General features: G+C 44.0%; 2 protein-coding genes across 10 annotated transcripts in view; one reads left to right on the forward strand and one right to left on the reverse strand.

Moving 5' to 3' along the window:
• ZBTB46 (zinc finger and BTB domain containing 46) overlaps nt 1–22,624 on the forward strand; it is a 458,767-nt gene that overhangs the window by 122,950 nt on the left and 313,193 nt on the right. For all 9 annotated transcript variants that reach the window (XR_004541092.1, XM_033963285.1, XM_033963288.1 and 6 more), the window contains exon 2: nt 11,101–12,070. Coding sequence is in view for 8 of the 9 variants with exons in the window: in XM_033963285.1 (XP_033819176.1) it covers nt 11,134–12,070 (937 nt within the window). In the remaining variant the exon portion in view is untranslated. The remainder of the gene's footprint in view (nt 1–11,100; nt 12,071–22,624) is intronic.
• Nucleotides 12,596–13,087, reverse strand: LOC117369175 (meiosis expressed gene 1 protein homolog). The gene has a single exon (XM_033963292.1). It carries the CDS (start codon nt 13,082–13,084, stop codon nt 12,818–12,820), a length of 267 nt encoding a protein of 88 aa, XP_033819183.1. The 5' UTR covers nt 13,085–13,087; the 3' UTR covers nt 12,596–12,817.

Here is a 22,624-nt window from a genome sequence, read left to right on the forward strand (position 1 = left end):
ATCAGGCATGCACTTGGATCTCCGGTGATGGCGGGAGAGCTGCAGCGTTCTGGTAGTTTATTTACAGCTGACTTTGGTCAAGGTATGCCGCGGCTTCTCTCCTTTCCGGTTCAGACAAGTTGTACGTGTTTCACCAGCTTTGGGACAAGCTTGGGCAGATTTATATGTCTATGTCTGTATTCCTGCTGTATTCCCTTGAAGGAAGCTGCTAGTTTAATCGGACTCTGGGGTTAGCACTCAAGGGGTTTACCAGAGAGACTCTGACCTGTGCTAGGTCACCCAGTCTCGGTTTGTCTCCAGACTGGGGCGACATACGGCAACTCACGGCACGGTGAGATCAGCAGTAAGATAGTGCTCTGCACTTCTCTTGGGGTCCCTGCAGATTGAGCCTTTATCTGTTGGTAACTGTCCGTTTTTGGGCCTCTGTGCTGAGCTGCATGTGTCTAGTAGTGGCATAGGATATATATATGCCTAAAGGTAGTACAAACAGTTTCCAAGTTCGGGCTGTCTCTATGGGCATAATGACACTGCGCATCTTCCTGCGGCCAGGACTCTTTCTTTATTTCTGAGGGGGCCTGGACTTCAGATTTCCATGCTTATCACGCTGGTTTCTCCTGTCACCATTTTCTCATGGCACATGCTAGACGGACCCCCCGACCTGACAGGAAAGGCTGTACAGCTCCTTTTAACCAGGAGCCAGTTACCTATTCTATCAAACCCGCGGAGGATCACGCGCTATGTGGCTGTTAGCCTCATCCCTGAAGCTCTCATTAGCGATGTGAGCTTTGTCTGATACCTGTAAGGATGCTGTTGTTTTCCACGGGGCGGTAGATGCAGCATCTTGATGAGTGTAGTATGTATTCACTTTAAAGGACATACGTATTTTGATCATGTTGCATGGGGTTAGTACTGTTTTCATGGTTCCAGTATATTCCTCTTTACATTGTGAAACTTGATTTTTCCTAGGAGAATCTTCTTGCAGATTCTACAGTCTCATCCTGCCATTCCCTGACCTTCTGCACTTCATTCTGAGGGGATCTTGACTTCTTTTAATGACTCTTCAGGCTTTCTCATGAGGGAGAAGACGCTATAATGTCAGGTCAGGGGGCTGTGAAGATTTTTCAGGATGCTTGCATCTTTGCATCCTCCTCAGGTTTCCAGTTTGTTCTTGGAGTCTTTATGTTTTGTGTTTCCCTTTTTAGTGTTACTGGTCCTCGGGACAGTTCTTGTAGTTCTTCGGGAACTAAGGGACGTTGTTCCACTTACTGCATGGTGCCTGAGACGGGGGCATTGGGCAGGCTGGATCCCATTCTTCTGAATTAGTTTCTCGGGGTTACACATTTCTGCAGAAAACATGGTAGTATATTTACATTTTTCTCTATGGACTCCGAATCGGCACTTGGTTTGCCTGCCTCCCTTGGAGCAGCGATTTCAGTTTTGGCACATGCCAAAGCCTACCCAAGGCTTCACGAACGTTTTAGGTGATGTGGGCGGTGGTACCGTTTTGGCGCTACCAGGCGATTCATCTAATTTCTTCTTGACTGCCTGATTGATTCGGACGACTTCCAGTTGGGCTATTTGACTGACACGAAAAGGGTGGTATCTTTTCCTCAGTTCTTTATACGTGCATTTTCGAATTTGCACAGTGCTCTTTCTCCTGTACTATTTATAGGTATATTGGGGTAATGTTTTTATTCATATAGGAGAGACATGTGTTTCTTTCCGGAGACTTGGGCGTGGGGTCTCAATCTCAGATTGGTATTCTTCTTCGCTTACCATGACCAAGAGTATGGGATTCTGTACAGTTTCTGGGATCCATATTGCTGACTCCACTGGGAACTTCGGCTTGCTTTCCCCTTCTTACGCTACAGCAGTCGCTTTTGTTCCGGTGGTTCCTGGTATCTCAGGGCTCCAATTATTTGGTATGTTCCTCCTGCATCGCTCTGTATAATTTGGTGGCTCAGCGCGATATCTCTTTTCAAGGCATGCTCGGTCTTTGCTGGACTAGCTCATGACCACCGACCATCCCGGGCTGTCGGGTTGGGGGGCTCAGTGGCTTCCATCCTCAGCTCCAGGAGTCTGGTCTTCAGAGGCGACTCGGTACTTGTTCATTCTTCTACTCTTGAGCAGGGTCAGGCTACTTTCTGAAGCTTCAGATCATTCTTCCGGATTGCTGCTGAGGGTCCTTTTGGTCAGTATTAGAATGGGGGTATTTCTCTACAGCTTGGGCCGTTATTGTTGTACTCAGTTGGCAGGTGAAGTTGGTCTGCTTCAATGGGTGGACTCTCATCTTCGTCTTCTGTTGTCAGATTCTTTTATGGATCAGGATAAGAGTTTGGATAGACTTTCTCTCCACGGAATCTGAGCATGGCCCATTTCTTGTATGTTACAGTGTACAGCGCTATGTACGCTCTGGAAAGTGTGCATGTTAGTAATAGTGTAATCTTCTGCATCCTGGATATTGAGATTTGTGGCTCAGGCGTTCTAGCTCTTTTTATGGACGTGAGATCTTCTTGACCTAGACCTCATGGCCTCGTCTCTCAATTCTAAGCTTCCTAGCTTCTTCGGTGGGCCCAGGGAGTGGGAGTTAGAGGGGGTAGCTGCATGGCTCCTTTCTCGCCTCTGCCTTCTCTTTTTCAGTGTTTTCCGCTGGCTGATGATGGCTTGGATTTGCCATCTCAAGCTTGCTTTCCGGGCACAGTATTTGTAGAATCTCTGGATTGGCAGCGCCATCCTTACTATGTGGATTTGATGAGTCTTTTGGCAGCCGGGCTAAGAAGATTCCTGGTATCTCCGGCTTTGCTCGCCTAGGGTACGATCAACATGGATATTTGTACTACTTTAGTATTACGACCTAGTTTTTTTAAAAATCTTGGCTGACGTGTAAGGTTATGCGAAGCAGATTGTTTCTTCTCATATCCAGGTGCTACGGACGTCTTCTCCTGTGGCTTCTGCTTCTTTTTGGAGGTTTTTCCATTTTTGGGTGCTTCTTAACGTTTGAACCACTCCAGAGTTCCTTTTTGGCACAAGTGTATTGCCGAGGGCTTAGCGTTCAATTCCCTTCAGCTTCTAGTGCTATTCTTGGTTTGTTACAAGGGCTAGGTATATTGCTCTTCGCTTACTTCTCAGCTTCATGTAGTTCAGTTCCTAAACAGAGTGCGGTATATTCATGCGCCTCTTAGAAAGCCTGGTTTGGAGTACAATCTTCACGTACTTCTTCTCAGTTTACCGAAGGCTTCATTTCATGCTTGTCTTTTGGGACTCTAAAGGGCTGTGCCGTTGAACATGGGGTTTCTTGTGGCCATGGCTTCAGCTCTGCAGTTTTCTATGTTGCAGGTCTTGTTTAACGGGGATTCCTATTTCTGATTTCCGAAATATGGGGTATCAGTTCGGATGGTACCACTACTTCTTTCTAGGGGGGTGTCATCCTTTCTTTTATGTCATGCTCGCTTTTCCTTCCTTCTTCCTGGGAGGAGAAATTGGGAGCAGTGCTTTTATTCACTGCATTTTTGATGCGTACGTAGCGTTCTCCGCGAGCTCGGTTTCTAACGTCTTTTAGTTGTTTATATCTCCTTTTTGTATTCTTCAAGGGATGCCTGAAACGTATGGCGGCATCCGAAGCCTCCATCGCCCTCCATCGCTCAATGGGTCCAGAAGGACATTCTTTATGCTTGCTTGCTGGCAGGGAAGCGGTTGGCGAAAAAACTTCATGACCATTCCGCCGGAGCGATGGCTACTTCTTGGGCTCGGCCCAGAGGTTTTTTCCTTGGAGGAGATTTGTCTCACGGCTATTTGGTCTTCTGAGAGTGCTTTCTCTCCGCATTTCTGCTTGGATGTGGGGGCGCATGCGGTAGGGGCGTTTTGTGCTTCGGTTGTTGCGGAGGCGGCGTTTGCTTCCCACCCAGATTGAGGATTGCTTTGCTACATACCATTGGTCTCTGGATTCATCTGCTGCTAGGGAAGTAAAAATTATGTTCTTACCTGTTAATTTTTTTTCCCTTAGACGCAGCAGATGAATCCAGAGCCCCACCCTTTCTGGATATTGTGTCTCGGTTTTTTCTTTTGCAACTTTCGCAGTTTGTTATTATGGCAGGTTGTTTTCTGTACTATTGCATTTTGAGTTTTGTTATGGGAAAGAAGTTTTTTATGTGCTATGCCTATTGATGGTTACGGATGCTTGGGCAAGGAGCTATATTGGATAAACAGGAGGAGTGCCAGCCAATAGGGACTACCTGTTTCTTTATCTCCGCCTGCTGGTAGATGTGAGCTATCCCATTGGTCTCTGGATTCATCTGCTGCGTCTAAGGGAAAGAAAATTAACAGGTAAGAACATAATTTTTCCATTTTGTTTCTTAGGCTCCTTGCATTAGTATATATGCAATTTAGCTCCTGGAATTTTATTGCCTTCATTTCCTTTCCCTGTGCTTCGGTCTTTAGATTCTTCTCTTTGGCTACAATCTTTCTAATCTCCTCTCCTTTGTTAGTCGACTCCTGTAATTTGCCCCTTGTTTCATCCCAGCCTTTTTTCTCCTTAGTATCTTCACGAGATACCTTCTATTCCTCTCTTGACGTTGTTTGCTAGAAGTCTAGTTCCCGCCGTGCTCAGGTGCAGTCCATCTCTCCTGTAGAGCTTGCTTTTGCCCCGGAACGTCGTCCAGTTCCTCACGAACTGGAATCCTTCTTCCTCACACCATCTCCTCATCTACGCATTTATTGATTGTAGTTCCTCTTGCCTTTTCACATCTGCCCTCGGTACCGGTAGGATCTCTGAGAACGCTATCTTCTGGGTCCTCATCTTCAGCTTCCTTCCCAGAATCTTGAACTGTTCTATCAGTGTGTTTCTTCTGTAGTCTTTCCTGCTGACATCATTCGTCACGATGTGGATCATTACTGTGGTCTCTTCCGTCTCCGCTCCTTCCAGGATCTTTCCAATTTTGTCCACGATGTCCTTGGTTCTCGCTCCCGGGAAGCAGGTTACCAGTCGATCCTCTCTCCCTCCTGCTATGTGGCTGTCCACATGCCTCAGGATCGAGTCCCACACTAGGATCGCTGACTTTCCCTTCTTCAATGTTCGCTTCGGTCTCAGGTCGATGTCCTCGGTGTGCTTCTCTCTTTCTTCTTCTGGGCATCAACTGGCCAATTTCTCGCCCTCGTGCGTTTTTCCTCCAGGGGTGTCTTCTTTGTGGTCTTCTATTTCTTGCTCTCCCTTCGATGTTGGTGTAACTTCTTCTTTCATCTGAAGTTCGTTCTCTTCCACCCTCCTCTTGTATGCTTCCTCAATGAATTTCTCGAGTTCCCTGACTTCCTCCTCGATGTGCCTCTCGCTCATGAAGTCTTCAGCTGTCCTGATTGGGTCCTCCGTGGTGTAAAGTCCTTCTAGTTCCTGTATATTGTCCTCTAGTCGCTTGACTTCCTTCTTCAAGCTTTCCAGCTCCTGACACCGACCGCATACATACGACTGTCTCCCCGAGGGGAGGTAGTCATACATATGACAGTCGGTGCAGAACACTGGAAAGCTCATCTTCTGGTTTCCCTCTGCTTCCATAGTCGTTCCTACTTTAAGATAACACTTAAGACTACGTGTTCCTTCTGCGCCTTCTTCTTGTGTGTGCTGGCTTCGCTCTACCTTACTATACTTTGTTTGTGTGTTTGTTCCTTGTGAGCCTGCTTCTTTCTGCACCTGCTTCTTGCCTTACTGCCTACTTCTTGTGTGTGCTGTGTTTGCTCTACCTTACCTTACTGTTGCTTGTGGGTGTTCGTTCCTTCTGCGCCTGCTTCTTCCGTACCCTTTGTCTTTCCCTGGTGCTCCTGGGTATAGTAACTTGGCCCTTCGCAAAGGTGCTCTCGCTAAGGTGAGCGCCTTTGCCGGCGCCGAACGGCTGGCGCCCTCCCCTTTAAGGGGGAGTCCGGAGCTGCCTGTGACGCGTGGGGGGGCGGAGCAAACTCTCGCCGCTTCCCCGAGCCTGGTCTCCTCCTAGCTGCTACTGCCTGCCTGCCTTCTTCGGTGCTCGGCACAGACGCTGCCTGTCTCTTTTCTGAGCAGTGAACTTCAGCTACGCTGCTCCTCTTCTCTTCTCTCTCTTCAGCACCGCGTGTGCCACCATGATTCTGATTGCTCCTCGGTGGCCCAGACAACCTTGGTACTCCCTTCTACTTCAACTCAGCAGCAGGGAGCCTTACCTTCTACCATTTTTTTCCCTCGCTGCTTACGCAGCATCAGGGATATCTGCTTCATCCCAACCTGCAGTCTCTACACCTGATAGCTTGGTTCCTCTCAACATAGCTCCTCTCCAGTTTTCTCAAGCTGTGCGGGATGTTCTGGAAGCTTCACGGAAGCCTGCTACTAGACAATGCTATCACCAAAAATGACTAGATTCTCTGCTTGGTGTTTTTCCCATCATCAGGAGCCTCAACACTCCTCCTTATCTTCAGTTTTGGACTATCTTCGCACCTTTCTCATTCTGGCCTCAAGTCTACTTCTATACGAGTCCACCTTAGTGCAATTGCTGCTTTCCATCAGCCTCTTCAAGGGAAACCTCTCTCTGCTCATCTGGTGGTTTCCAGATTCATGAAAGGACTTTTCCACGTCAATCCTCCTCTCAAACCGCCTCCAGTGGTTTGAGACCTCAATATTGTTCTTTCTCAGCTTATGAAACCCCCATTTGAACCAATTGACAAGGCTCATCTGAAGTATCTCTCTTGGAAAGTGGTGTTTCTCATTGGCCTCATTTCTGCTCGTCGAGTCAGTGAGCTCCAGGCATTGGTTACGGATCCACCTTTTACAGTGTTCCATCATGACAAGGTGGTTCTTCGCACTCATCTGAAGTTTCTTCCTAAAGTTGTCTCGGAATTTCATCTCAACCAATCCATTGTTCTTTCCAAAGCCTCATTCTCATCCTGGAGAATCAGCTCTTCATACTCTGGACTGTAAATGTGCTTTGGCTTTCTATTTGGAACGCACCAAACCGCACAGAACTGCTCCTCAACTTTTTGTCTCCTTTGATCTGAACAGGTTGGGACATCCTATCTCTAAGCGTACCATCTCCAACTGGATGGCGGCTTGCATCTCTCTGCTATGCCCAGGCTGGATTGACCATTCACAGTAAAGTCACAGCCCATAAGGTCAGAACAATGGCAGCCTCTGTAGCTTTCCTCAGATCGTCACCGATTGAGGAGATTTGTAAAGCTGCCACTTGGTCCTCGGTTCATACCTTCACTTCTCATTATTGTCTGGATACTTTCTCTAGACAGGCTGGTCAGTTTGGCCAAACAGTATTACAAAATTTATTCTCCTAAGTTGCCAACTCTCCCACCATCCCACTTTGGTTAGCTTGGAGGTCACCCACTTGTGAGAATACCTGCCTGCTTGTCCTGGGATAAAGCACAGTTACTTACCATAACAGTTGTTATCCAGGGACAGCAGGCAGCTGTTCTCACATCCTACCCACCTCCCCTGGGTTGGCTTCTCTGCTAGCTATCTGAACTGAGGAGACGCTACCTGGTCTGGGCGGGAAGGCACTCGCACATGCGTGGTGCGGGCGACTCAAAACTTTGAGTTTCTTCAAACAAGACTGCTTGTGAGGCGTCCGCATCGGGGCTCCGTTGGATTACATCACCCACTTGTGAGAATAGCTGCCTGCTGTCCCTGGATAACAACTGTTACGGTAAGTAACTGTGCTTTTTGTAAAGCCATGTTGCCTCGGATGCTGTAACCCATTAGATTCAAGGAAGTACACTATCCTTTCTTTCAGCAATACTTCCATTATTTTTCCAACAATTGAAGTGAAGGTCACTGGCCTGTAGTTTCCTGCTTCATCCCTGTGACCACTTAGAGTCCAGGCTACTGTTCAGCGCTTTCTGGATATTCAAGCTAGAGAGCTGGTGTCGCACAGCCTCTCAGGCTCAGGCAGATACTCTGTATACTTTATCATTCCAAAGATAGGCCTCCAATCTTCTGTGCCTATTCTGGATCTTCAGCACGTGAATATGGCTTTCAGGATTCCCCACTTCCAAATGGAGACCGTGTGGTTGGTCATTGCAGCAGTAGCTCCAGGGGAATTTCTGGTCTCTCTGGATCTTTCGGAGGCATACTTACACATTCCCACATTTCCGGCCCACCACAAGTTTCTGCAGTTTCATGTTCTGGAGCAACATTACCAGTTTTCGGCCTTGCCCTTTGGGCTGGCGACAGCACCTCAGATCTTCACTGAAGTGATGGTGGTGGTGGCAGCTTACCTGAGGAAGATGGGTCTGCAACTTTACCCTTATCTAGATGACTGGTTGATCAGAGCTCCCTCGTTGGCCGAGGGATATTACACAGTGGAGCAGGTGCTTCAGGTGTTGGAGGATTTGGACTGGATTGTCCTCAGAGTCCTCTGCAGCCCACGCAGTCATTGGCATACTTGGGATTCCTCTTCAATGCAGCTGCGGGCTGTCTACCTGTACGAGACATACAAACGGAGACTGTGTGCCCAGATTTCTGCACTTTTGGAGTGGCTGGCTCCTTCGGCGTGGGATTATCTTCAAGTTCTAGGCTCCAGGGTTGTAACACTAGATGTTTCTTGGATGAGGACGCACATGCATCCTCTTCAGCTTGCATTACTCTCTTGCTAGGCACTACACCAAGATTTGTCTGCCATGGCCTCTAAAGGCTTGGGCGAGCATGGACTGGTGGATTCGCCCACAATCCCTCTGCAGGGGCGTGCCACTCCTCATTGTCTCCTGGATCGTGGTGATGGCAGATGCCAACCTTCAGGGCTGGGTGCTCATTGCAATCGTTGTCCTGTTCAGGGGTTGGACACCCTAGCAGAGAAAGTGGTCCATCTGCCTGGTGGAGCTCTGGACAATTTGTTTGGCTCAGATGAGGTTGCAGAAGACTCCAGAGGATTAAGTGGTCAAGGTCTTCTACTATGTGATGGCAGTAGCCTATGTCAATTGTCAGGGAAGGACCAAGAGTGCTCCTCTGGCTTAGGAAGTCCACCTTCTTTTTCTTGGGTGGAATGTCTTCTCCTGGTGCTGACAGCAGTGCATGTAGCGAGAGTAGACAATGTGCAAGCGGACCTCTTCAGCAGACGGTCTCTATATCCGGTTTCCACAGGCATTTCAGATGATTGTAGAATGCTGGGGGAGTCCCCGCATCAATCTCTTGGCCACTTCATGATACAGGAAGGAGCTTTACTACTTCCATTGAAGTTTTGAGCCCAGAAGCAGATGGCTTGATGCTCTGGTCAGTTCTGGCAGCAGGAGCTTTCTCCTGTCTGTTTTTACTCCTGGGCTGTTGGCCAACTGTGTCATTCATAGCTGGTGGCTTCAGCTAGTTCACGCAGGTGTGTGGGTCACAGCCTTTGGGCTGAGCGTTTCTTCGGACCCTTTCATGTAGGGTCCAGTTAACATGCCAGTTCTGGGGCTTTTGCTCTTCCAGCATGGATCTTGAGCATACGACTTTTGGGCATATGAGACGTTCTGCCCTTGTTTTTGAGGTTCTTCTAAAAGTCTAAGAACTCGTCCAGGGAGTTGATGTATGCTACGGTGTGGAAGGCCTTTCAATATTGGTGTGTCCAAGACTAGGTGGATCCGTATTCAGTTCCGATCTCGCTGATGCTTGCCTTTCTTCCCGCAGGAAAGATACTGGCCTTACGGTGGCTTCTTTGTGGGTCCCGGTAGCCGGGTTTTCTTATTTCAGTTCCGGGACAGTTGGTCCTCTTTGGCAGCTCATCCTGATGTCGCTCAATTCTTTCAGGGGGTTCATCATGTCAGACGGCTGTTTGTCCCTCCTATCCCTGCCTTGGACCTTAGCCTGGTGCTGTCTAGCTTTAAATAGGCTCCCTTTGGCCTTCTTTAAGATGTTTCTCTGTTGGATTTGATGCTCTGGGCTGTTTAGGCTTTTCATGTTGCTTGGGCAGTGTTTGCCTGCCTTTCTGCCAACAGGTTCCTCAACTCGGTACCGCCTGTTGTAGTCTCTGGATGTACACAGGGTTCTCCTGCGTGGATGGGAGGTCACTCACGAGTTTCGCCTCTCTGACCATCTGTTTGTGCTGACACATTCGATTAAGCGGGGTGCTTCCATTTCTAGGGCCCAGATATTCAGATGGCTCCGTAGGACCAGTTAGTCAACCTACATTCTTTCTGGGAAACAGGCGCTTTCTACCAGGTGTGCAGTTTCTTTATAGTCCAAAGCTAGATCTGTCCCTCTTGAGGAGATTTTCAGGGCAGCAACGTGGCTGTTTTCTTCACATGTTTCCAAGTTTTACAGAGTGGATGTTGCTGCAAGGCAGGACTTGGCCTTTGAGTCCTTGGTCTTAGGGGCCGACGCAGCAAACCCACCCTAGTTGTGTGTGTGTGTGGGGGGTGGGGGGTGGGGGGGACTGCTTTTGTCCCTATTGTCTAGAATGTCTCACATATTGCACTGGAAAAAGAGATTATGTAGCTAGGTGAGACATTCTAGACTTCTTGCCCTGGCTTTTCTGTGCCTGTTTACAGTTTGTCTGTTTATGCTTCTCCAAGCTGCTTCTTGGAGGCCTTTCAGCTCTTGAGGGCTGGGAAGAATTTATTTCTATGTTCATTTTCTTGGAGAATTGTGCTTGGCTCCTTTGGAGCCTGTGTTGGCAGTTAATGGTACTGTTTCATTACTTTCAGTGGAATACTTTGTTTAGCCTGTTATTACAGGTGCCTCTGCTTCACATAGGTGGGTGCCTCTCGGTGCTTGGGTACTGACTGTAGAGGGTGTTAAACCAATCAGTGAAGTGCTACGGAGGCAGAGGGAAAAATGCGGCATGAATTCCTTCTGCAGAGCATGCGAGTATGAGGAAATAACCCTATTGTCTAGATTCCTAATCCTGTCCTGGAGGACCACTAAGCCAATTGGGTTTTCAGACTAGCCCTAATGAATATGCATGAGAGAGATTTGCAAATAATGGAAGTGACAGGCATGCAAATCTGCTCCATGCATATTCATTAAGGCTAGCCTGAAAATCTGATTGGCCTGGTGGTCCTCCAGGACAGGGTTGGGAACCACTGGTATAGAATGTCTCACCTGTCTACTGGAAAAGAGCTTATCAGGGTAAGTACATAATCTCTTTTTGTTTTCTCTTTTCTCCTCAGTGTTAGTTGGAAAGAAGAATAAAAGATTCACCAATGAATAACCGAAAGGAAGATATGGAAATTGCATCCCACTACCGGCATTTGCTACGGGAGCTCAATGAGCAGAGACAACATGGCATCCTTTGCGATGTTTGCATAATTGTTGAGGGCAAGATTTTTAAGGCACACAAAAACGTCCTGCTGGGGAGCAGTCGTTATTTCAAGACCTTGTACTGTCAAGTACAGAAGACATCTGACCAGGCAACAGTTACTCATTTGGACATTGTCACTGCACAGGGCTTCAAAGCCATCATTGACTTCATGTACTCTGCACACCTGGCACTGACCAGCAAAAATGTCATTGAGGTTATGTCAGCTGCTAGCTATCTTCAGATGACCGATATAGTTCAAGCCTGCCACAATTTCATAAAAGCAGCTCTTGACATAAGCATAAAGTCTGAGACGTCAGATGAACTTGCTGATTATGACATTGGGGCGCCTTCAAGCAGCAGTACTGATGCATTGATTTCTGCAGTAGCAGCTGGCAGGAGTATTTCTCCTTGGCTGGCTCGGCGTACAAGCCCAGCCAATTCATCTGGGGATTCAGCCATTGCCAGCTGTCATGAAGGAGGTAGCAGCTATGGGAAAGAGGATCAAGAAGCAAAAACAGACAGCCATGATGACATTTCATCTCAGTCGTTGTGGTCTAGCGACTTGGGTTATGGCTCTCTTCGTATCAAAGAGGAACAGATATCTCCATCCCATTATACAGGGAGCGAGTTGCATTCTGGAAAAGATAATGCTGGGGGTCCTTTTTCAGAACAAAATGCAGGTGAGGGTTGGCAACCTTCAGGCCGCAGAAAGAATCGTAAAAACAAAGAAACTGTACGCCATATTACCCAACAAGTAGAAGATGAGAGCAGAGCCAGCTCTCCAATGCCGTCTTTCATACCTGCTTCTGTTTGGCCATACAATAGTCGTGATCCATCAGGTGAGACATTTTTACACAACTATTTTTTATGCAAAATTTTGAATGAATTTAAGTATGATTAGTTTAATTTTTTTCCATTGTTGTGCATTTCTCTCCTCTCACATCTTTGTATAAAAGTTTGGCTGACTTACTTAAATCTGAAGTGGTTAGTAGAGAATGACGTGGGGAATTTGACCGCGAGCTTAATCGCTGTCCCCACCCCATCCCTGCAAGCCATCTGATCCCATCTGCACAAGCATAGTTATGATTTTATACTGATCTTATTTTATCACTAATAATAATGCCCTAAGCGCGCATTCCTATCTGCATGATCCGTAGGTCCGTGGTACTGCATGCGCAGTAGAAGAACTCAGCGGTGGTTTCTTCTGCATATGCTCCCTTACACTCCCAGGCCGAAGTTATTTTTAAGTTCAAAGCCGCCGCCGCGGCTCCTATCACGAGCTGCACCTGCTTTAGAGAAGGCTTCCGATGCAGGCAAGGATTATGAGAGGAGCCGCGGCAGCAGCTTTTTTTTTTTTTTTTTTGTTACTCTCACTTTTATTGTATAATTAACCAAACTTAATTTAAAGAAATGCACAAGTTGAAGCACATACTAGTCTGAACAAGGGTACTTTTAGTCAATCTTTATGAGATTACCTTCACACAAATGTTTTCAGTACTTCCATATAAGGCAACTTAATAATCTTATTTAATAGCTTGTTTTCTAAACATCATAAATAGTGTTTTACAACACAAACAGAAACACTTTTAATAGGCATACACTTTCACTTTATGAACTTCTTTATCTTCACATTCTCGTTGCCTGTCATAATAATAGAAAGTATTGTTCCGCCTTTGAAGCTTCTTCACAAACCCGGTTTCTGGCCAGCGATCTACCATGTCCACATGTTTCACTTGTTTATATTCAATTTCGTCCCTATATCCAGCCTGCTGAAATCTGTACAGGTTTTCTATCTCATCAGACCATTGCTTTGCACGACTTATAGATTTTGGTTTGACATCAGGGGCTGCCATGGCTCCAGCTGCAGGAAAGGGGAGGGGGAATGCTGCTGCACAGGGAAATGGAGGGGGAAAGAATGCTGCTGCGGCTACTGCACAAGGGAAGTGGGGTGGGGGAGGGAAATGCTGCTGCAAAGGGAAATGGAGGGGGAGGGAAATGCTGCTACATAGGGGGCAGGGAGACAGACAGATAGAAAGAAAGAAAGACAGACAGTGGGAGGGAGACAAGAAGAAAGACACGGACAGGGAGGCAGAAAGAAAGGAAGAAAGACACAGGGGCAGGGAGAAAGACAGACAAAGGGGGCCAGGGAGAGAGACAGAAAAAAAGACAACGGGAGGGAGAAAGAAAGAAAGACAGGGGAAGGGAAAGACAGAAAGAAAAAAAGACAGACAGACATATATTCTAGCACCCGTTAATATATTCTAGCACCCGTTAATGTAACAGGCTTAAAGACTAGTTAAAGTATAAAAAGAAAAAATATTCTGTACAATTGTCAAATAATAGTTTAAGTTTCAAGTTTATTATCGCTTATTCCAAATTCTAAGCGATGAACAAATCAATAAAATTACAAAATTGGGGGGACAAACATAACTAACAAAAAACTAAATCTTACAAAACATAATAAAAGTCTATTTTTAAAAACATAATAAAACATGAGGAAAAACTGGGAAAAGAAATATAATCTAATTAATAGAAAAAAGACAATTAAGGTTAAAAACAATAGGAAGGGAAAGAACAAAGAATCTCAAAAGATATGAAGATAAAATGAAACTCCTAGACAATTCTTTTAGTCATTAAATGCATCTTTAAAAAGAAAGCTTTTGAGTTTGCTCTTAAATTTCTCCAAGTTTTTTCCTCTCTTAAGTATATTGGAAGAGAATTCCATGTTTGAGGATCTGTAACGGAAAAGATAAAATGCCGTCGTGTATTAATAATTTTAAGGGAGGGGATGATTAATAAATGTTGGTCATTAGACCTCAGTAATCTGGATGAAGAATAAGAAATCAATGATTTGTAAATGAAAGCTGGGGTTTTAGATAATCAGAGATTTAAAGGTAAGCAAACTTAATTTGTACATTATGTGATGTGTGACAGGAAGTCAGTGTGCTTTTTTAAGTAGAGGAGTCACATGATCAAATTTCTTGGCTTTCATAATAAGTTTAATTGATGCGTTCTGGATGATGTGCAAACGTCTGATTTCCCTTTGAGCCATTCCCTTAAATAGGGCATTACAGTAATCGATTTTTGAAATAACCAAGGATATAAAAATTTTGACACTGACCGGATTTGGCGAAGTCTATAAAAAGTTGATTTAATGACGTTACTAATATGGTCACGGTAAGTTAATTTATCATCGAAGATAACCCCTAGGATCCTAATTCTATTTATCAACTTTAGAGTGATACCTTTAATAGAAATTGGAAAGATAAGTTTATAACTATCTTTCCAGGGGAAAACCATAATATTTGATTTATTAATGTTAAGGGCTAATCTGTTGGTGTCAAGCCATTGATGAATCTGCTCAGGTTTCTCATTAATTGCTGATGTTATAGAAGAACTATTGGGATCCAGCGGGTGTAAAAGCTGGATATCATCCACATAAGCAAATACGGTAAATCCAATGGATTGACAAAGAGTCATGAGAAATGCAAGAAAAATATTAAACAAAAGAGGGGAAAGAATACCGTATGATGCTGAGAAACTTTCAGAAGCTGTATTGTTAAAAGACACAGTTGATGAACAATTTTCAAAATAGGATTTAAACCAAAGAAGGACCTGATCCGTAATACCTATGGATTGAAGTCTATCTATTAAAAGATTGTGGTCAATTGTGTCAAATGCTGATGAAAGATCTATTGAAATCAGAAGAACAGATGTATGATGATCCAAGTAGTAAAGTATGGAGGTAGACATGCCAATCAGCGAATGTTCAGTAGAGTGATATTGTCTAAAACCTGTTTGATTTGGGTGTAAAATATTCATTTTTTTCTGTAAATTCTGATACTTGGTTAAATACTATCTTCTTAGTCAGTTTTGCCAGGTAAGGGATATTTGCAATTGGCCTATAGTTGGATTTTTCTTCAGAACTGATTTTATGATCCTTAATAATAGGGCGGATGACTGTTTCCTTCCATATTGTGGGCATAATGCCTTGTTGAAGACTTTCATTAATTAAAGCTAGTATGGAAGGACCGAATATTGCAAAATAACGCTTAAGAATGAAGGGAGGAATTGATTCTGCTTGAGTACCCTTGGTATTGATAGTTTTAATAAGGGATTCAATCTCTCTAAGATTGGGGAGATTAAATTGTGCACATTTTGAAGATAATGATGACCTTGGTTCAATTTGATCCTGGACAGGAATGGGATGTTGATTCATGGTTAGGTTTTTTCCTGATATTGTTAACCTTGTCTATAAAATAAGTTGCAAGTTCTTGAGCTGTAGGCTGGGAGTTAGAAGTTTGAATTTGTTTTTTAGTTGTAGAAGTAACTGACTTTAAAATAGAGTAAAGCACAGAGACATTTTTGGCTTTCAAAATTTGACTTGAATAATATTTCGTTTTGGCTTGGTTTATTTTTTCTTTATACAAATTGGAGTGTTCTTTGAATTTTTCAAGATTGATCTGGGTCTTATCTTTTCTCCAACTATGTTCTAGTGATCAAAGTTGTTTTTTAACTAGAACAAGTTCCGCCGTAAACCAAGGATTAGAACGTTTTTGTGCTGAGATGGATTTTATTTGAATCGGCGCTAGTTCATCTAATAGAAGCTTTGTGGAAGCGTTCCATTGGAATAAAAGATCATCTAAGGAGTTAGCCTTTAAGTCAGAGAGATTTAACTTAAAATTTGAGGTAATTAAGTCTGATGATAGATTATTAAAATCTCTATACTTAATGATCTGGCTGTTGTATGTATTTTAGTGAAAGAAGTTAAATGGGTTATAGATACTAGATATTAATCTGACCAGGGAACTGGTAGACAGAGTCCTATCTGATGATTATCAGTTGTAGAGGAAGATGTTAAGACCATATCAATTGTATGGCCTGCTTGATGTGTTAGAACTGTTAAAAGTGGACATAGGTCATGATGGTTAATGTGGGAAAGAATTTCCTTAGTGTAAATATTATTAGGATCGTCAAAATGGATATTAAAATCTCCTAGGATCAGGGGATTAGTAGTGGAAGATCCAAAATCAAACAGAAGTGATTGTAGTTGAGAGAGATATTCACAATTGATAGGTGGAGATAAGTAGATAAGAAGTGCATCTAATTTGGGTTTAATCCGTAGAGTGAATTGTAAAAATTCAATAGAGGAGTTTGCTGAGGAGTATTCTGTACCTAATGCTATGGAGTCACGAAAGATAACTGCTAATCCTCCTCCACATTTTATAAGACAATGGTTATAAAGAAAAGAAAATCCAGGAGGACAGGCATAGGAAAGATAAACTTCTTCCCCTTCAGTAAGCCATGTTTCAACTAAACATAGTAGTACATCATAGGAAGATTGGACAATTAGATCTTTGATTAGATGGCATCTAATGAACCACAATTTATATCCAAAATGATTATTCCTTATCATTCTTCTCGATCCCTTCGATCCTCATCTCAAGATCTATTATCAGTTCCTTCTCTAAAAATAGTAGGCACAAGAAGAAATGAAATGTTCTCCGTTTTAGCACCTCAAACTTGGAATGATCTGCCCCTCTATATAAGAAAAGAAAAAGACCTCAATTCCTTTAAAAAATCTTTAAAAACCTTTTTATTTAAAGATGCTTTTATTATTTAAAGATTTAAAATTTTGTTCAAAAAATTGTTGTTTTTCAAGCTCAAAATTTTAATCTTCTAAATATATTTTTTTGCCCCTTCCCTATGTGTTTACCTTTAATGTTTCTTCCATCTTAGATTGAGAAAATTGTAACTGTGCCCTTTTTTCCCTAATGTGCCTAGTTAGTGACGTAACCCCTTAAGTTCTAACACTGTATGTTATAAATTTATGCTTTTTAAAAAAGTTTGTTAAGAATTTTTGTTTTTAATACTGTTTGTTATCTTATATGATGTTTTAAATTGTACATCGCTTAGAAAGTGTTATAGGCGATTCATCAAATAAAATTGAACTTGAACTTTGGTTTTAAGAGAACGAATGTTAATTAAACCTATTTTGATTCGATTGATTGTTGGTTTTAATGAGACATCATTTGTTTTGAGAGAAACTGATTGATGAGGTACCAAGGGAATATTGAAGCGCTCTGTAGGTTGTAGAGAGGCTACCCTTCTAACAGACTTAAAAGATGATGCCCACAAATAACAGGGATACTTGAGAGGGGACTATCCATTTGTGGCAAACCATTAGGATAGAGCAGACAAGCAGAAGCGAATTCTAAATGAGTGAGTTGAGAAGTGACTTAAAACAAGGAATAAAATTGAGAACGTTAATAAAAAGAAGTTTTTAAAAGACTTACTTTGTAAAATTATAAAGTTTGACCCCTCCAAATTCTGGTCAAAAACAGATGAATTAATCGAAGAATCTAACCCCAAAGTCTTCATTTCACAATGGAGCAGCTTAAGTAAAGCCACCTTAAATGAGCTAGCCCCAATGCAAACAAAAACCAGAATCAGCAGACGATCTGACAAATGGTTTGACAACGAACTATTCCTATCAAAAGACAATGCAGATGACTCGAAAGAAAATAGAGGAAAACCAACCAAGAACCCACAAAAATCGCATGGAAAATACTCATCCTACAATACAAGCTACAATTAAAAGACAAAAGAAAGACATACTACACCAACCTAATAGGCAGAGAAACCCAAGACACTAAAAAAACTATTCCAAATACAGAAAGAACTCACAGACACCAAACCTTACCTGACTACTGATAACACCCCTCAGCCTCCACACTAGCAGAACACTTCAAAAATAAAATCACAAATGCCAGGACTAACCTCGCTGGAAACCTAACTCTCCTAGATGAGATCACTATAATCCCCTCAGACAAAAAATCTACAACAGCAGATAGAACCTGGTCCCTCTTCCCCACTATACAATGGTCAGACTTCAATAAACTCTACAAAAAATACAGTTGTGCAGCCTGTGACCTAAACCATTGCCCTCCATATCTACTAAAAAATGCCAGTATCAAATTCTGCTCTCTCCTCCCACAATGGATGCAAACACTGGTCACAGACAGCCTTTTCCCACAAGACCTCAGCGAAATCATTGTCACCCCTATCCTAAAAGACCCTAAAGGAGTAACGGATCAACCTTCCAACTACAGACCCATAGCATCAATACCACTTTACGTCAAAATAATGGAAGGCCTAGTAGCCAGATTCCTCACTGACTATCTAGAAGACCACCACATACTCCACCATACACGGCTTCAGAACCAATTATAGCACTGAAACACTATTAGGATCCCTCCTGGACACAGCTAGACAACATCTCAACACAGGGGAAAAAAATATTCCTCATACAACTAGATCTATCCGTGGCGTTTGATCTGATTGACCATAACATTCTTCTACAAATTATGGATGCAATTGGTATCGCAGATACAGTGCACACATGGTTCCAAGGATTCTTAAAGACCAGATCCTACAGAGTAAAATCAAGCAACGAAAAGTCTGAACCCTGGTCCAACCCCTGTGGTGTACCTCAGGGTTCCCCTTTTTCCTTAGCAACAGCATCAGATGAATCCAGATACCAATGGGGATAGCACACATCTACCAGCAGGCGGAGATAGAGAAACTGATTAACAGGTGGTCCTATTGGCTGGCACTACTCCTGTATCTCCAGTATGCTCTATCTCACAGCAGATTATGGTCGCTATTCAAATAGCTCCTAGATTCTGGCTGTGACTGGAACTTTATTTTCTCCTGTTGAGGTTTCTCTTCAGTGAGACTGCCATTCTATTTTTCCTGTTGAGATTTTATCTTCAGTGAGACAAGGGTGTCCGGCTGAACGGTGCCAGCTTTAGGGGTTACACCTGGGCCCCCCCAGGTCCCTGCTTCACCCTCCCTCCATTGCTAGAAGGTCTGACTGGGTCTCAATTTTTTCTTCTTTCCCTTCTCTGTTTAAAAAAAAAAAAGGAGACCACAGTTGCTACATTCTGCCCTGTTAGTGCTGCACAATCAGCTCTTACTGGCTTCAACCGGCCCTAACAACAAGCTTGTGAGTATGTATGTGTTTTTTTACTGTTGTTTGAACTTCAGCTTCTGTTTGGGAGTCTTAGTAATGTGGGTTCGGTCAACGTACGTTTAAGGAATGGATATTTTATTGAGGCTAAGTTTTATAACTAGAAATCTGTTGAGGGAGCTGGGACTTTCCCGCCCTTTGCATGGATGCGCTTGGTTTCCTTGTTGGTTACAGCGCGGCAGTAGTGGTGCGATTTCATGCTCGCACTTGTTCTCCTCATTTGGTTTCAGTGCAGCAGTAGCAGTTCTGTTTATTCCGAGGCTTTCTTTTGTTGGTGTTTGTCACGGCCATGTACAGCTGATTGTGCAGGTGCCGGTTTATAGCAGCGCGCATGAGATGGGACATGTTTTTTCCAGCGCTGTGGGAAGCACCTCACCGTTCTTCTGGTTATTCCCCGAGTCTGATTTTCTTTCTATGCAGGCTGCGGCAGGGTAAATTTTGCGGGGCTTGAATCCGACTATGTTTCTAGGAGCATTGATGCAGCGGACACGTGTCAGCGAGAATCAGGCATGCGCTTGGATCTCCGGTGATGGCGGGAGAGCTGCAGTGTTCCGGTAGTTTATTTACAGCTGACTTTGGTCAAGGTATGCCGCGGCTTCTCTCCTTTCCGGTTCAGACAAGTTATACGTGTTTCACCAGCTTTGGGACAAGCTTGGGCAGATTTATATGTCTATGTCTGTATTCCTGCTGTATTCCCTTGAAGGAAGCTGCTAGTTTAATCGGACTCTGGGGTTAGCACTCAAGGGGTTTACCAGAGAGACTCTGACCTGTGCTAGGTCACCCAGTCTTGGTTTGTCTCCAGACTGAGTCAACATACGGCAACTCACGGCACAGTGAGATCAGCAGTAAGATAGTGCCCTGTATTTCACACGGGTATCTCATTGTTCCTCTTGGGGTCCCTGCAGATTGAGCCTTTGTCTGTTGGTAACTGTCCTTCTTATTTGGGCCTCTGTGCTGCGCTGCATATGTCTAGTAATGGCATAGGATATATACGCCTAAAGGTAGTACTAACATTTTCCAAGTTCGGGCTGTCTCTATGGGCATAATGACACTTTGCATCTTCCTGCGGCCAGGACTCTCTTTCTCTATTTCTGAGAGGGCCTGGACTTCAGATTTCCATGCTTATCATGCTGGTTTCTCCTGTCGCCATCTTCTCGTGGCACATGCTAGACGGACCCCCCGACCAGACAGGAAGGGCTGTGCAGCTCCTTCTAACCAGGAGCCAGGTACCTATTCTATCAAACCCGCGGAGGAGCGTGCGCTATGTGGTGGTTAGCCTCATCCCTGAAGCTCTCATTAGTGATGTGAGTTTTGTCTGATACCTGTTAGGATGCTGTTGTTTTCCACGGGGCGGTAGATGCAGCATCTTGATTGCGTCTAGTACGTATTCACTTTAAAGGACATACGTATTTCGCTCACGTTGCATGGAGTTAGTACTGTTTTCATGGTTCCAGTATACTCCTCTTTACATTGCAAAACTTGATTTTTTCCTAGGAGAATTTCTTTCTTCTTACAGATCCTACAGTTCTCATCCTGCCGTTCCCTGACCTTCTTCACTTCATTCTGAGGGGATCTTGACTTCTTCCAATGACTCTTCAAGCTTTTTCATGAGGGAGAAGACGCTATAATGTCAGGTCAGGGGGCTGTGAACATTTTTCAGGATGCTTGCAACTTTGCATCCTCCTCAGGTTTCCAGTTCGTTCTTGGAGAGTCTATGTTTTGTGTTTCCCTTTTCAGTGTTACTGGTCCTCAGGGCAGTTCTTGTAGTTCTTCAGGAACTAAGGGACATTGTTCCACTTACTGCATGGTGCCCAAAACGGGGGCATTGGGCAGGCTGGATCCCATTCTGTTGAATTAGTTTCTCAGGGTTACACATTTCTGCAGAAAAACTGGGAGAATATTTTACATTTTCACTATGGACTCCGAATCTGCACTAGGTTTGCTTGCCTCTCTTGGAGCAGCGCTTTCGGTTTTGGCACATGCCATTTCGCCTACCCAAGGCTTCATAACATTTTAGAAAATGTGGGCAGTGGTACCTAATTTCTTCTTGACTGACTGCTTGATTCGGACGTCTTCCAGTCGGGCCATTTGACTGACACGAAAAGGGTGGTTTCTTTTCCTCAGTTCTTTGGACGTGAATCTTCAAATTTGCACAGCGCTCTTTTCTCCTGTACTATTTATAGGTATATCGGGGAGATGTTTTTATTCATATAGGAGAGAAATGTGTGTGTTCCCCAGTCTCAGGTTTGCATTCTTTTTCGATCACCATGACCAAGAGTATGGGATTCTGTACAGGTTCTAGGATCCATATTGCTGACTCCACTGGGAACTTCGGCTTGCTTTCCCATTATAATGCTACAGCAGTCGCTTTTGTTCCGGTGGTTCCCGGTATCTCAGGGCTCCAATTATTTGGTAGGCTCCTCAAGTATCGCTTTGTATGGTTTGGTGGCTCAGCGAGATTGCTCTTTTCAAAGGCATGCCTCGGTCTTTGCTGGACTAGCTCATGGCCACCAAACATCCTGGGTTGTCAGGCTAGGGGGCTCGGTACCTTCCATCCTCAGCTCCAGGAGTCTGGTCTTAAGAGGCGACTCAGTACTTGTTCATTCCTCTACTCTGGAGCATGGTCAGGCTACTGTTTCTGGAGCTTCAGACCATTCTTCCGGAATGACGCTGAAGGTCTTTTCAGTTAGTATTATGATGGGAGTATTTCTCTATAGCCTGGGTGGTAGGATATGTACTCAGTTGGTGGGTAAAGTTGTGGTTCTACTTCAGTGGGTGGACCCTCATCTTCCTCTTCTGTTGGCAGATCATTTTATGGGTCAGGAAAAGAGTTTGGATAGACTTTCTGTCCAAGAAATCTGAGCATGGCCCATTTATTGTATGTTACAATGTACAGCGCTGTGTACGCTCTAGAAAGTGTAAATGTTAGTACTAGTGAAATCTTCTACATCCTGGATATTGAGAATTTTGGCTCAGGCGTTCCAGCTCTTTTTATGGAAGTGAGATCTCCTGGAACTAGACCTCTTCCTAGCTTTTTCGGTGGGCACAGGGAGTGGGAGTGAGCATGGGGCATTGACGCCATTTGTGAAAGCTTCAGGTTTGAAAATAATTCTACATGCAAAATGACACCAGCGCAAGGTTTTAAAATTATAACCAGGATTTATTGAATTATTGGTTCTATTTTTCCATTATTAGATCAAAAGAACAGCATAATTGCTTACGTTGCGCTCATGGGAGATCATCATCGTGGCCAAAGGCTGGCCTTCTCACAATGGTCTCGTCTTTCTATCTCATTACAGTCTATTATATAACTTTTGGTTTAGTGACATCATCAAGTTTGACGACCAATAACATTTCTCTG

The sequence above is a fragment of the Geotrypetes seraphini genome, chromosome 11 (genome assembly GCF_902459505.1).
Source record: "Geotrypetes seraphini chromosome 11, aGeoSer1.1, whole genome shotgun sequence".
In the NCBI taxonomy this organism is placed as follows: Eukaryota; Metazoa; Chordata; class Amphibia; order Gymnophiona; family Dermophiidae; genus Geotrypetes; species Geotrypetes seraphini.

Excerpts from the sequence above, each read along its gene's own strand:
- LOC117369175 (XM_033963292.1), bottom strand. The coding sequence starts at position 13,084 with ATGGCAGCCCCTGATGTCAAACCAAAATCTATAAGTCGTGCAAAGCAA.